At 40.6% G+C, this 15950-nt stretch overlaps 1 protein-coding gene across 2 annotated transcripts; it reads left to right on the plus strand.

Moving 5' to 3' along the window:
- The first annotated feature begins 3895 nt into the window (after positions 1-3895).
- On the plus strand, positions 3896-15126 carry ZNF3 (zinc finger protein 3). 2 transcript variants are annotated; one of them, XM_016430871.2, is made up of 6 exons: positions 3896-4034; positions 8377-8496; positions 10087-10178; positions 10482-10608; positions 11080-11193; positions 13178-15126. In XM_016430871.2, exons 2-6 carry the CDS (start codon positions 8442-8444, stop codon positions 14254-14256), a joined length of 1467 nt encoding a protein of 488 aa, XP_016286357.1. In that variant the 5' UTR covers positions 3896-4034; positions 8377-8441; the 3' UTR covers positions 14257-15126. The 2 variants fall into 2 exon arrangements, with proteins under 2 accessions (XP_016286357.1, XP_056673764.1); XM_056817786.1 differs by lacking the exon at positions 8377-8496 and having other exon boundaries at positions 3912-4034.
- Positions 15127-15950: the final 824 nt, after the last annotated feature.

A 15950-nucleotide genomic window follows, 5' to 3' on the forward strand; every position in this document is an offset into this window, starting at 1 on the left:
AATATCAAAATGCAATACAGAGATTATTTTTTATAAACCATTGGAGTCTGAAATGCCTTAAAATGTCCAGTCTTTAAGTTCCTTGGGTTCTTATCCATTTAAATGTCTATTGTCCGAAGGCAGAGTGGTAAGGGCTAGGCAATGGGGTTCAAGGGACCTGTCCAGGGCCCCACAGCTGGGAAGTATCTGAGGCCAGATTTTAACCCAGGACCGCATGTCTTTAGGCCTGGCTATATAGGCCTGGCTATCAGTTCGCTGAGCCCATTTGCCTCCCCAAAGTTAAAGTTGAATCTTTGGGCTGTCTGCTCCCTGACAGGCTGGTGAAGTCAATGAAATTACCAGAACAGTCAAAAGGTATCCTTTTAAACAGCCCATTGCTTTTTAAGTTTCTGTTTGAAAAATCTGTTTCTTCTCCTCTCCCTTTCTCTGAACACCCTGTGGTCAATACCCCCATCCACGTGGAGGCTTAGCCTAAGGGAAAATTACCAGTTCTCCTTTCCACCTACGTGGCCAATACTGTCACCAGCTGGTCGCAATGAGTCCTGAGCGATCTGCTCCAAGGATCTGGGTGATGAGCTGGCTGGGGTCATGCTCGTGGCTCTGGGGCTGCAGAAACAGGCAGGCAGGGCCGGGAGATCGGGTACCAGGTGAGAGGCCAGGAGCAGAAGCAGGAGTCAGAGAGGGCCACAGGCAGGAGCTGATCAAGATGGTTTTCTAAAAAGCATCTTGGAGAAACGTGGCTTTAAAAAAATCATTATCTAGGCTAAAAAATTTGAGAAGTTCTCATCCAATTTAGTGGTCGCCAACTGTAACAGTTAAAATTTAGGGGAGACTATGGGGAGACTGAGGCAGACATCCTAAAAGTCTTAGTGTAGTTTTCAACTATTAAAATTAATTACCTTTTTCTGTGACCCTTAAAAATCATGAAGATATTGAAGATGTATTCAAAAGCTGACTCTAATGAACAAAGTGTTCATGGACCAGACTTATGAATATATTTCTAATATTTCACATGATTGATTTCTGAATCTTTAAATTGAATGGGGCTTAAATTTCGTGGAATTTAAAAATCAAACCTTTACTACTGTCTGCTGTCTGAAAGCTAGCAGTCAAATCCTAAAGGTCCTTTGTAATGTCAAAGACTGACCTTTGCATTTGTATTAGCTGGTGCCAGTGTGCCCAAAAGGAGAAGGTTTCACATGAGCTTCTTTCCTGGGCAACTGGTGGTACTATTCTATTGTATTGCCATCCTTCCTTTTGGTTGTAAGTACTGTTATAAATTCTGATGTGCCACATGTTTGATTGACATCCTGCAACCCCCATGGCTACAATCCTCAATAAAATCAGTTCAGCTCACTCACTCTCTCTCTGTCCTGTTGAGGAGGAGCTGACAGGCTGACATGATGCTGAAGATCTCTGTGCCTCTTTGTGTGTTTCTTATACCTATGACCTTTCTCCCTTAATCTTTAACCTTTCTGACATGGGCACTGTACCCCAGAAACCCAGGTGAACTATTACCAGGGAAACTCCCTTGCCCTTGCAGCCTTGTGACTCTTAACCTACAAACACCCAATGACCCCACCTAGGGTCCTGAGATGTTTACCCTCTTTTGTCCTCTAGATTTAAGATGGACAAAGAGATGAATCTTTATGCCTCCAGGCAGGCCCCAGTCAGATGACCACCTCACCCCACCAAATGCCTGAGGGACTAATACTCTAGGTCAAGTCCATACCAGGACATAGCATCTAAAGAGCATATAAACCCCAGAACTGATGTTGTCTGGGGGACAGCCTTTCCATCCATGCTGTCCCCAAGGGGAACAGCCTTCCCTTTCATGCTGTCCTCCCAGGAACTGCTCCCCATCTTGCTGTTACACCTTGCTATCCTCCTGGCCACTCTCAACATTACTTTCTAAATTAATAAATCTCTTTTTTGTTTTTAAGCTAAGTTTTGGAGTCTTGCATGCTTGCAAAAGGTATCCTTCCCGAACCCCAAGTCTATCCTTCCAGCCAATAACACTTTCCACCCATATTCTCCCAGCTCTTGGCTTCCCTTCTAGGGGCTTAGACCCAGTCAAGATCATGAAGAGTCTGGACAGCTTCATCTTTGTGTTTTATGGGTGTTTCTTGTAAGGAACATATGGCCAGATTCTATTTTTTAAATCTATTCTTTGACCATTCTCCATTTTATGGATAATTCATGGTTATAATTGTTAACTATGTCCTTCCATCCTGCCCACTTTTTTTCCCTCTCTTTGATCTCATCCTAACAAAGAAAGGGGTAAAAGAAGGGGAAGTTTTGATTGACATTTGTGATCTATGAATGAAATGGTCTGTTTCAGCTCTATTGTGGACCTTTTCTTCCCCTTGCTGCATTCCTGATTTCCAAGTTTTTACTTTTCTTTTTCTTTCAGTCCTTCATAGTCCCCTGTTCTTTCACTGCAGTCTTCCCCTGAGACCATCAAAACAGAACAAAGTCATTCTCAGGCCCTCTGTCATGTAGGGCATCCTAAAAGTCTTAGTGCAGTTTTAAACTATTAAAATTAATTAACTTTTACTATGACCCTTAAAAATATCAGAATTCTAAGACATGTTTCTCATCCCCCATTAGCATTAACAATTCAATCCCAAATTGCCCCTTTTGAATGGATAAAAAATCTATATTTTTCTTTTTTCTTGACTCCTATTTTTCCATTTCAAAATGTCTCAGGGGCAGCTGGGTAGCTCAGTGGATTGAGAGCCAGGCCTAGAAATGGGAGGTCCTAGGGTCAAATCTGGTCTCAGCCACTTTCCAGCTGTGTGACCCTGGGCAAGTCACTTAACCCCCATTGCCTAGCCCTAACCACTCTTCTGCCTTGGAATCAACACACAGTATTGATTCTAAGACTGAAGGTAAGGGTTATTAAAAATAATATTAATAGTGTCCGTGAGAGCTGGTAAGATTACCAAATGAAATACTATGTTGTAAGAAGAGAAGTTTGAGGATAGTTATGCAAAGGACAGCAAGAATGTCAATGCCACTGGATCTCAAAGTAAGTAGAGTAAGATATAAGGGGCTAGAAAGGTTAGGAAGGGACTAGGGATTTGAAGAGATTTTAAAGCGAAACAGAATATATTTGTTCCTGGAAGCAATAGGAAGTCATTGGAGTTTACTGAATTGGGGGAATAGTGTGTGTGTATGTGGGGGGAGGGTATGATTAGATCTACTCTATAGAAAAATCATTTTTGTAGCTGAATGGAGAATGGATTGGAGTGGGGAGAAACTGGAGGCAGGCAAGCCCCACGGGCAGCTACTGCAATAACCCAGGCATGAAGCAATGAAGGGCTTGCACCAGAGGTGGCAGTGTCAGAGAGATGCAGGCAGGTTCTGTACGACAGATGCTGCAAAGGTGAAATCGACAAGCCTTGGCAACAGCCTAGATTGGGGATGGGGTAGGGGTGGGGAGACAGTGAGGAATCCAGGATAACTCCTAGGCTATATGAGCCTGACAATAGGGAGATTGGGGTTACCCTCGACAGTAATGGGGAAAGTAGCCAGGGCATTTGATCCTGAACAGTCTCAAGATTAAGGGCACAAAAGACCCAGCCCACCCTGACTGTCCATAGCTTGGAAAGGCCGGAGAGAGGATTCTCCTCTGCGTCCTGGGCTCCTCCTTCGGGGAAGTGGCCTGGAGGAAGGGGCTCGATCCGTCTCCGCGGCTCGAGGCGGAGCAAGGGAAGGGCGGGGACGATACTGGGCGAGGAGACGGCGGGCTCGCTTCCAAGGCCGCTACCTCTTCCCAAACCAGCAGGGCCAGAGCCACCAAACCCCCGAACCACGGAGGAGGAGACTTCCGGGTTTCCTAGAGTGGTCGAGAGGCAACACCCGGAAGGGAATTCGGAGGGAGTTTCCGGCCATTGTTCTGTCCTTCTGGCGTGCGTGGCTGGGGTCCGAAAGGTCCTGTGTGTTTCCCGGTCCTTTGGTTTCTTGTCCCCGCAGCCCACGGCTGAGTCCCCATCTCTTCCCCCTAGACTGCTCCAGGCTCCAGGCTCCTGGTGAGTGAGGCACGGACTGCGTGCGGAGTGACCCGAGGGCCCGCGGGGGTGCAGGGCGTGGGGGAAGCGGGGTAGCTCCGTATTTACGGCCACACCGGAGTCCCCTAAACCGGCCTTGGGGTGCGCCTCAGACCGCTTCCGCGTCACTTTTGCCCTCCCTTTTCCATTTACGACCGACTTTCTCTCCTCCCCCAGTCTCCTGCTGCCCTTCCCGTTATCCTCTCCTCGCCTCCTCTCCTGTTTTTCTTCTCTCCTTCCCTCCTGCTTTTCTTCCCTCTTTCTCCATCTCCTCTGCCACTCTTGGTGTTCACAGCCTTGCCCCAGCCGAACTGTGCAGCAAAGGGCTATGGAAAGAGAAGTGTTGGGGTGGGAGCATTGTGGGTTGAACCTTCACCATGACCTCTTCTTTGGGCCTCTTTTCAGATACTGTCACTCAGAAACAAAACACCCCCCCCCCCCAACAAGCAGCTGAGGCATTTAGCAGATCAAAGAGAGTTGCAGACTCTTACTGGTAGCAGTAATAACATAATCATTTTAAGGTTTACCGAGCATTTTCTTCCCAAAGGTCCTGGGGGTGCCAAGTTAAGCAAATATAATCAAGTCTTTTAGATGGAGAAACTGAAGCTTCCGAGGATACTTGACTTGACCAAGGTCATAGCCTGCTAGTAAATGTCAGCGCCAGGATTCTGGAACGAGTGTCCTGACTGTCCATATTTTCCCAATAATGGTAACTTAGGGAAATAATTTATTTTACCATAAACTACTTCAGTCCACAGCAAGAAAATAACAATAATAGCCAAAGGGACCTCAGAAAATTGTCTAGTCATATTTTATTTTAAATAAATTAACAAACTAACACTCAGGGAGGTTATAAAGCAGTTAGTCAGAACAGGTCTCTTTAAACTACTGGATGAAAAACTTGAGTCTAACTTGACATAGGAACACAGTAATATGATCCCTGAATTTGCAATATGATCACTCACTTGTCTGGAATCCTTACCTTCAAAGCTTTTAAATCAAGCACCACTTCCTCCATGAAGTTTGTTAATTCTTTCTTCTTTTAAATGGATAAAATAAATAAAATGAGACAATATTTATGAAGTACTTTACACAGCACATAGGAGGTGCTACATAAATACTTTTTCCCTTCCCCTTGCTATCCTTGTTTTAATTTAACTATATATGTAATGTATTCTTCTTACACCCCCCCTCCCCCAAGTATTTAAGCTTCTTGAAGGCAAGGATTGTTGGTTTATTTTGCTTGGAAAATATCCCCTATACCTAGTACACCTTGCATAAAATAGGTGATTAATAAATGTTTGTTGAACAGAATTTCTTTGTTAGAGAGATGGACACATACCCACTAGCAGTCTTTGTACCATAATTTTCTCAACACCACATAAAAACTAATACCCAGTACAATTAATGAGGCATTTATTGATCATCTACAAAGCCCAATGTGAAACACAAGTATAACTGATGCTCAGTGACTGAAAATAAACCCAAGTAGCCAAAACTAGGTAGTGCTTATTTGATGACTATAAATGGCTCACTGGTTATTTAAAAGGACATTTACATGACCTTTTCTAATTTAGTTTGTTCGCACATAGCATATGTACCAGATTGAATGAACATCCCTCAGATAAAAGATTGGGTTTTAAATTTAGGATGGCTGACTCTTTGGCCCCTAGCATCTGACAAAGGGAAGGAATTCAGCAAGGGCATTGTATTTTGTATTGTTCTTGTTACCCTTGCTATAACTCCCTGTTTCTAAGGTGTGGGATTGGTAGGTGCATTGAGGAAGTTCCCTGATCCCCCTTGAGGATTCTTTTTGGGTACAGCATAGGTCTCCAGCTGTTGGGATAATGGTTTGTATTTCCATTGGAAAATATTGATTGTGCCAGTCTCTGGGGATTCATTCTGAAGAATATCTTTCAACATCTGCCTTTGTTCTCCCAGTCTTGTGGGAGAGATCATCAGAGCCTTACTCGGGCATTATCTCAAGTTGAAGTGGTTTTTTCTCTGCTCAGACTCTAGATTTTGGTCTCAGTTCCTCATTTCCTTGCATTACAGACCCTTCTCATGAATGAATTTGGCATTTGAATGTGCTGAAGTAGTTTTAGAAATCGTAGCAGTGAGTGGTGAGAAGGAATCTATTTATGTAATCAAGAATGAGCGGTATGGCTCCAGAGGAGTGATATAGTTATTTGGTTCACCTTAACTCTCTTCTGGTCCTGACTGAAGACTAGAGTTCATCAGCTTTATTATGGTGGGCAGAACTACTTAGCATTTTGTATAGTCACTGGTACTTGGGAAGCAGAATAACATGATGCCTAGACTCAAGGCAAGAAAATAAAGACTTGAATTCTGCCTGAGATTTTCTAGTTGTGTGGCCTTGGGCCTGTCGGAATCCTAGTTTCCTTATATGAGAATTGGTTATTATAGTACTTATACTACATACTTCAAGGGGTTGTGTGATCTTTTGCACTTTGAAAATTTTAGGGAACTTTGCAAATATGAGCTATTACTCCTAGCTACTACCTATCTGAATTAGGATCTTTAAAGGGTCTCTATAAAAGTGGACACCAAACCATCACCTGAGCATTTTCCCTCCCCTCGATGCTATATTTGGCCAGCAGGCTGTAATGTTGTTTCTGTATTTTTAAAGGACAGAAACCATTTTTCATTGTTTCTGGAATTCTTCACTGAGATGGCTGACAAACCTGCTTTAGGTCTGTTGATCTCACAATTAAGTCTTCCCAGCTAGGTATTAGGGGTAAAGGAAAAGGCAAAAGGCAAGCAAGTCAATTGTGGCATAAATCATCCAGGGATTATCCCTCTATTCAGTGTTTGATTACTTACTATTCTGTCCTGAAGTTGGAGCTTCCACCTAGGGATTGAAGCTTTATTCTGACAAAGTTTTTTGTAGCAACTAGGAACGGAAGTAATGGAGATATAGAAAAATGTAGACTCACTTCTTTTCTAATATGATAATTCTAAATAATGGTCCCAGACACAGTTTATTAGCATAAGCTAAATGTCTGACCCAGAGGAGAAGGAAGAGATGGTTCCCTTACCAACTAAAAGCTCTTAGAAAACTGCCTTGGAAGAAAAGGCAGATGCTGCTGTCCACAGAATCTCAAAAGATTATCAAAGATTGTAGATGACTTATAAAAGGTAGTGTGAGCCCAAAGACCACCTTAAAGGTGGTTCACTAGCCCTTGGGCCTTGAAAAAATAGGTATTCACCAAGTTTAATTCTAAACCTTAACAGAAGAGTTAGAATTCTTGTGTAACCTAGAAAATGATGTGTTGTTTTAGAAGTTATAACATAAAATAACTTATAGAAAAAGAACCTCATGAATTTAAACAATTGACATCACCCTTTGCTCACATAGATTATGTGTGTATATATTTTTCCCCATTTTTTACTTAATTCCATATAAACAGTTTTATATATCAGTGGAAACACTTATTTTTAATAGCTAGTAGTATTAGATAGTATAGTATTTGTTTCTGTTGAGTTGTTTATGATTTTTCACTCATAAATATTTTAAGTGGGGGTGGTTTCAGACACACAAGTCCTTTTTGTAGTTGGAAAACATTAGTCAGGTTATAGCTGCCCTTTTCCTGATGTTGTTGATATAGTGAAAATATCATTGAATCAGAAGAGTTACAGAATCTCAGAATTAGAAGGAACTCAAGAGATATTTTTAGTTCAGCTTATATCTGAACAGGACTACCTTCTAACACATAACAACTTTTAGTTAGTCCTCTTGAGGCAGCCATCCCACTTTGGGAAGCTCTTTGAAGTTTTCCCTTATTTGAAACCTAAAAACTTCCCTCTCTGTTGTGTCTACCCATTGTTCCTAGTTCTGACCTGGGCTCAAACAGAATGAATCTAATTCTTCTTTGTGACAGCTTTCAAATACCTGAAGGCAGCTATATGTCCATCTTTCTTTTAAGTTTTCACATTTCAGTATTCACATTTCTTCAGCTAATCATCAGGTAGCATGATTTACAAGCACATCTCCCATATTTTCTGCCCTCCTATGGATATGCTCCAGTTTATGATTGTGACATCCCAAACTGAACATATTTCATTAGTGAATTTGGCTGATCTGGATTTGATTCCTTGCTCTGTAATTTACTTATTGTGTGACTGTAGGCAATTACTTAATCTCTCCAAGTCTCAGTTTTCTTCTTTGCAAAATGAGTAACACCTACTTTGTAAAATTTGTGGAAATGAGATGAATATAATTGCAATTGTAAAGTATTACATAAATAGGCATTTCCTGTGGTTGTCTTTCTTCAAACTTTTTTTCCCCATTGTGTTTTCCCAGTGTCACTAAAAACACATTCCTTGTGTACTGTACTCTAATAGAAGACAGGAGTTCCAGAGCATCTCATGGAAACACAAGCTGATTGTGTGTCTCAGGAACCTCAGCTTCTGCGTGAGAGTGGTGAGGAACATAGATTCCTATGAAAGCCGGGGAACTTTCTCCAGTGTGGCAAGATAGAGAACAATGGCAGTATAGAATAAAGGGATCCTCCAAGAAGGGGCATTGAGATAGTCTCATCAAGTATTATTCTAATCTAGAGTCAATTTGAATTCTCTACTGGGGACATTCTTCTCGTGAAATCCAAGCTTTTATCTGAATGAGTTAAGTTTGGGGCCTTTCCCTTACTTAGTCCTGCTGACTCCATTTCAGCAGAAGCCTGTGCTTTTTAAGAACTGGAATCCTGAAATACATTGCTTCCATTGTCCCTTAGGTTACATTCAAGAATAGGAAATCGTAGCTGTTACATGTGTATTATATTGATTTTGTCTGTCATATGGACTGTGAAAACTCAGGCTTAATTTTTAATTACTGTGGTATTATTTCACCCTAGTGGGTGATATTTCTTGAGTTCTTTCACTGATCATTGGGAAGCACTGTACAAAGTCATAGTGCGTACCTCTGTTTTCTAGAGATTTGTAGTCTTAACTCATTGGTGCACATATACACATAGAAATTATGGGATAAAAATGGTGAATTGAGTACAGAAATAGGATATATTTATATTGTATTATATATACTCTTTGAGGATATATTTTTTATATATTCAGCCAAAGGTAGGCTAGGTGATGCCCTTAGCTTTCCCTTCTGTTGGTTAGGATTGGAAGAGAGACAGAGTGACTTGGATGATTGAGCATTTGGCAGAGCTTGAGATAGAAGGGACAGGAATGGGAAAGGACAACTTTGAAATGGTTTCCCTAAGTGGAGGGAGTGACTGGAGAGATTAGAAGAAGATGAGAAGTGGAATAGTCCAGATAGCCTGGTAAAAAGTTAATATCCAAGGGCTCTCTCCTCTGTCTCTCTGTCTCTCTGTCTCTGTCTCTCTCTCTGTCTCTCTCTCTGTCTCTGTCTCTGTCTCTCTCTCTCTCTCTCTCTCTCTCTCTCTCTCTCTCCCTCTCCCTCTCCCTCTCTTCCCCCCTCCCCCTCTCTCCACCTCTCTCTCCCTCTCCACCTCCCCTCTCCTTTCCTCTCTCTCAACTTGTACCTTGCAGGAAGCAGTCACTCTAAGGACCCGAGTCAGGTCAAAATTTCCTCAACTCTTGAGAGGTAAAAAAAATGGTTGCATTTCTCCTTATGTTGCAGAAGCAATACAGAGTGGAAGTAAGATGAACATCTTTGTCCTGTGGACTTTTGGCTTTAAGAACATGCGATTTAAGGAACACTGATAGTAATGATGAGTGTAAATGAATTTATGAGGATAGTAGAGTAATTTGAAGCAGATAGGTTCATTTGTGCTTTTTATGAATGTGTTTAAGAATAGGTTAATTTTTTTAAGGATAAATATTAAATCTAAGTAGAGTTGTAGAGCTCCCCAAGATAACCTTTTATCAAGTACTAGATATATTTGATAAAAGTTAGTTGAGGATTTTGAATTCACTGCAAGTAAAGTATACGGGAACAGGGTTTTCCTGGTTCTAGTGAATTCCTTTTATGTAGGTTGGGGAGTGTCAGGACAAAGATATAAACTTAATCTATTACTTCCTTCTCCCTCAGCACCACTTTCTCCCAAAGTTCCTGCTTCTCTTAATGAAGGTAATCTGGGAGACCAGATGTTGGCTATTTCACTTCTAAAAGCCAAGTCCCAGGTGAGCTATAGTTTCATCTATCCCACTGTTATTTAAAGGTGACTTAATTTCTTTATCTCTTATTGAAAATTGCCTTCCTAGTAATACTTTATCTTGGGTCCTGATCCCCATTTCTCTTTCCAGGTATACAATCCTTTCTTGTTGGGTGATGGTTTGTCTCCTGGTTTTTTCCTAGCTTTACTTCATTAATACTCATATTACATCATCACCTTGCTTAGAACTCTTTACCCAGTATTTCACTTCCTAATGCTTTCAGCCCTTTCCCATGGCCCTGGAATTGCATAGAGAAATGTGTTTTTACAGGAACTGGTGACATTTGAGGATGTAGCTGTGTACTTTATTCGGAAGGAATGGAAACGTCTGGACCCTGCTCAGAGGGACCTCTACAGGGATGTGATGCTGGAGAATTACGGGAATGTGTTTTCACTGGGTATGACACGTTTCCTTGAAAAAAAAGAAAATTGTAGCTGAGTGGAATCAGTGAAAACATTAAGCAGAGGATTGGTTTAGTATCAGTCCTAATCTTTCATCCTTGGGTCCTCCTAGGAAAGTTGAACATTGAAAGTCCACTGACTGCTGTTCTGTTCTGTGTATGAGAACATTATGCCTCGGCTAATTTTACCTTTTCCATGTGTCTGGTTGCTGTAGGTTACTTCATTCTGTCTCTAATATAATTGTCTCTACTTAAAGATTTCCTAATAGAGAGAAGGGACCTAAACTTACCTTTGAAGGACCAAATTATAAACTTGACCCTACCTCAGCTTGCTTGCAAGAGCATATTCCTTTTATCTAGTTCATCCAGTATATTTCTTTTTTCTCCATCTGCCTCTGCAGATATTGAGAGTAAGACTGGATCCTGGAGCAGTTCTGTTTTCTATTAAATTTCTTTCCCTATGAGCAGGCTTTCCATTCCCAAATCCTGAGATTATTTCTCATATGGATGGAGAAGAAGAGTCATGGGTCCTGGATTTGAAGGCAGCTGAAAGCCAGGAACTCCAGAGTGGCTCTTGTATAGGTGAGTAAGGGACACATGATCACCCACATCTTTTAAATGACTAACAAACTTAAAATAATTGTTTAGTTCATTCATAATTGTTTTCTTTCCCTTGAAATTTCAGAAGAAATCTGTGAATCTTAAAACTGCTCAGACTCTACTTCAGAAGATTTGATTTAAGCTGTTCCCCATTTTTAACAATGGAGGTACTTGGTCAGGAATGTATTGAGAACTTTAAAATTACTCCACCCTGCTCAGACAGTGCCTTAGGGGAAGATAAAGTTGCAAATTCCTGATTGAACAATGAAAAGTTCCCAACTCATACTTATAGTGAAGCAAAAACCCTAAGCTAGGTGGTCTATTTTTAGATCTAATACAAAAGGGTGCCAAGTACCTATAAAGGTTAAATTAATCACTAAAAGGTCAAGCAACTTACAAAAGGCAAGCTTAGCAAAAGAGATGTGAAATACTCAGAAGATATAATATACCCAGAGAAGGTGAGAACTAAAGAGTGATGAGAACTAAGAATGGGCAGTCCTGGGGAAAAGTGTCTACTATGATTGGTAGATGTGAAAATTTAGGGGAGGTGACATAAGAGAAAATTCTCTTTAAAAGGAGCTCTCTGAACTCAAGTTCAGGAGTCAGAGGAGGGTCTCTGAACTCAGTTCAGGAGTTGAGGATTTCAGTGAAGGACTAGAGATTGCTTGAGATGATCTTGTGGTGAGTGATAAAGACTGACTGTTTCCTTAAGGCCAAATGGCCTAGGCCCTTTCTACTATTTTCTCTTTTCTCTCTCTCTCTTCCCTTAATTTCTTCATTTGTATTAATTAAAATCTCCATAAAACCCAGCTGACTTGAGTATTTTCATATTTGGGAATTTTTCCCATGGTGACTACTTATTTTTAATATAAATCAAGACACTAAAAATTATCTTTATAGTTTGGCTGAAACATTTACAGTTTTGGCAATTCACAGTCTTGGAAACCCACATTTTCATGGTTACAAATCTCATGATAAGAAAATAAAAATAAAGACAGAATGTGAGCACTGAAATCTCTACCCTTGTGAAAATAAATAAATAAATAAAATGTGGAAATAGAACTTGAGTGATAATGTATGTATAATCCAGTGAAATTGCTGTCAACTTCTGGAATGGGGAGGGAGACAAGAATCATGTAACCATGAAAAAAAACTGAAGTTTCTACCCTGACAGGTCTAATGTGCCTAAACATACGAGAAGGGAAGCTAGATGGCACATTGAATAAAGCTCCAGGTCTGGAGTCAAATCTGGCCCAACTGTGTGATCCTGGGCATGTCACTTAATCCTGTTTGTCTATCCCTTGCCCTTCTCTCTTAGAATTTTTGCTAAGACACAAAGTAAGGATTTTTTAAAAAGAAGACAACACACCAGAAGTGGACATAACTGTTTTTTGCTCCCTCTTTGTTTTGTTGAAAAAAGCCAATGACTAGGTTCTGTAGGAAGCAGTAGAACCTTTTCTGTCTTGCTAAAGTTTCTCCACTTCTGCTTTTCAACCTCTCTGTCTGCAGGGTTAGGGTTATTACTGCTTTTCCTTACTACTTATGTACTACTTTCCCAATTATAACTTCTATTCAAATCCTCTATTGGCTTATTCCTTCATTTTAGATAGGCCCTTTTTTGTCCTTTTTTCCAGCTTGCCCATTTGTCCCTTGGCTTCTCTACCTAATAGTTTCACTGTTTCAGACCCTTCTTAACCAGCCACTGCCCATTCAACATCTGTCTTCTTTCTTGGTTTTGTGTGCCGAGATGAATACTTCTGGAATTTGGTGTCCTTTACCTTCTTTATTTTTCTTAACTCTGAATATTAATGTCCCTATTTTGTCCCGTCTCCCTACCTCTATTGTTTGGCAGGCATGTAAATGCCATATGCTTCTAGTCCTGCATATGTTAATGACATCCAGTTTTCCTTTCCTTCCCTTTTAGTTTCTTCTCACTAAAGTGTATGTTTTCTGTTTATTCTGTCAGATGGTGAGACCAGAACTCAGAATGATCAAGACATTTCTGAAGCTGCAGAATCACATGGAGTGATGCTGGGAAGATTCCAAAAAGATGTTCCTTCAAGTCTCAAATTTGGAGAAGCCTGTGAATGGGAAGGCAATTTAGAGAGGCAACTGGGAAACTCAATGGAGGAAAGACTGAGGAGAAAGATGGGAGATTTTAGGCAAGTGATAGTTGAGGACCAGAAAATTCCCACAGGTGAGAGAGTTCAGCAATACAAAGAATTTGGGAATAGTTTTAGCCTTAATTCAAACCTTGTTATACATCAGAGAGGCTCTGTGGGAGATAAACCCCATAAGTGTGATGAATGTGGCAAAAGCTTTAATCGAACTTCAGACCTCATTCAGCATCAGAGAATCCATACAGGGGAGAAGCCCTATGAATGTAATGAATGTGGGAAAGCCTTCAGTCAGAGCTCACACCTTATTCAGCATCAGAGAATTCACACTGGAGAGAAACCTTATGAATGTAATGACTGTGGAAAAACCTTCAGTTGTAGCTCTGCCCTTATTCTACATAGGAGAATCCATACTGGAGAGAAGCCCTATGAATGTAATGAATGTGGAAAAACTTTTAGTTGGAGTTCAACTCTTACTCATCATCAGAGAATCCATACTGGGGAAAAACCTTATGAATGTAATGAATGTGGGAAAGCATTCAGTCGGAGCTCAACCCTTATTCATCATCAAAGAATTCATACTGGAGAGAAGCCCTATGAATGTAATGAATGTGGAAAAGCCTTTAGTCAGAGTTCACATCTTTATCAGCATCAGAGAATCCACACAGGAGAGAAACCCTATGAATGTAGGGAATGTGGTGGAAGATTCACCTATAGCTCAGGTCTTATTCAGCATCAGAGAATTCATACAGGGGAGAATCCCTATGAATGTAGTGAGTGTGGGAAAGCTTTCAGGTATAGCTCAGCCCTTGTTCGTCATCAGAGAATCCACACTGGAGAGAAATCTTTGAATGTGATGACTATGGGCAAAGGCTCCATCAGAGTTGCTGCATTAAATATCAGAGAATCCATCCACATGAGAGAGTGAGAGCCTGCTTCCCGGGTAAAAACAATACAAGAAAACCTTTGGTTGGAGCTTGTTCTTTGAGTCCTGACAAAGTCCATCCTGAGAAATATTCTATGAACACGAAAAATGTGGAAAGTTTCCTTTTAATTGGAACTCTGCTACCATAAAGTGGAGTATATTGGGCAAAAGACCCCGACCTCTATCCCATCAAAGCCAATGAAGAGGGGCCAGCAATCTAGGTAGCTTCCCCCAGGATTGGTCTCAGTTATGAAAGTAAAACTCCCCAAAGAATAGTTGATTGAATACTAACCATAGAATGGAACTCTGGTCCTGATAATATTTCTTGGAAAGGCATTTACCATTCACCTTTATACATATGTATACACATGCACACACACATCAGGGGAACTTTTTTGGAAGAAAAAAATTTCATGGCCTCATTTTCAACAACTAGACAGATTGTAGGGGTGAGGATATTGTTAGGGAGGGAAAATGTAGGCTATCTCAAAAACTAGTTTTTCTACTATTTACTAAAGGGATTTCCTACCATAGTTCTAAAGGAAGTGGGGGAAGGTAATGTGAGTCCTGAGTAATGGTCATTGCCATTCAGAGAGGAAAACAATGCAAGAAAGTTTTGGGTCTCATTTGTCCTCCATGAGAATATGGCAACAGTTTGGGTCTTTGGACCAGGACCATGGCTTTCCAAGCTTCCTAGATTTGTTTTCCTAATCCTTATTTCCCTTCCAATAGAAATGAAATGCTGTTTCACTTTTACAGTCTATTGAAACAGGTGTTTCGGTGTGATTGAGTGAATATGAATACGGTTTTGTTGAGGATGCAAGCATTTCTCCTCCACCCCCCCACCCCACCCCAATAAACCAGGAAACTTAATCTGTGGCTGTGGTTTTGACATCTTTAAAAACTATTCAGTTTAACCATATTTCTTCCTTTCACTGTTCTTATTGAGAGTCCCAGGAATTGTCATCTATTTCTTGTGGGTACACAGCATCTGAAGCCAGTGGGGAAAGATGATCAAGGTTAGCTGAGATAGCAGTAGCGCTGAACTTAGCCTTGTCTGAGAGAAAACCACCTAACTAGAATCTGTCTGAGGAACTTGCCAAATAATAGATGATATATTGCACTTGGATGTTTGCAAAATGTTTTATATGCTCTTAGCTGAACAAAGTTGAGGTAAATTGCCATCATTTAATTAAAAGGATGAAACAGATTGAGAGAGGTTAGGTATTTTTCCTGTAGTCACAACTAGAATCAAAGGGAGAATTTCAAGTTAACTGCTATTCTGTCCTTGCTCTAAGTGCAACCAAGTGCTATACCAATGAAAGGGGAAAAGCACCTCTTAAGAGAAGGAAATGGAGATCAGGAAAGACATCATGGAAAAGGTATCATTTGAGTTGGGCCTGAATAGTGAGAGCCTGTACTGAGAAGAAGGCAGTGAACATAACAGATGGATTGAGAGCTGTTTCAGAGATAGAATTAGTAAGATTTGTAACCAATTAGATTTGAAAGGTGAAGGAGAGAAGAAAATCCAAGAAAATACAGTTCTGAACATTAGAAAATGCATGAATAGGATTACTGTAAGTAGAAATAATGGAGTTAGAAGAGGAACAGATTTATGGGACAAGAATAAGCTGTTTTTAATGGGGAGTTTGAGTACGATGTCTTTTTAAGATATACTTCTAAAACTCCGATCAAAA

Source organism: Monodelphis domestica, chromosome 2 (assembly GCF_027887165.1).
Source record: "Monodelphis domestica isolate mMonDom1 chromosome 2, mMonDom1.pri, whole genome shotgun sequence".
Taxonomy (NCBI): Eukaryota; Metazoa; Chordata; class Mammalia; order Didelphimorphia; family Didelphidae; genus Monodelphis; species Monodelphis domestica.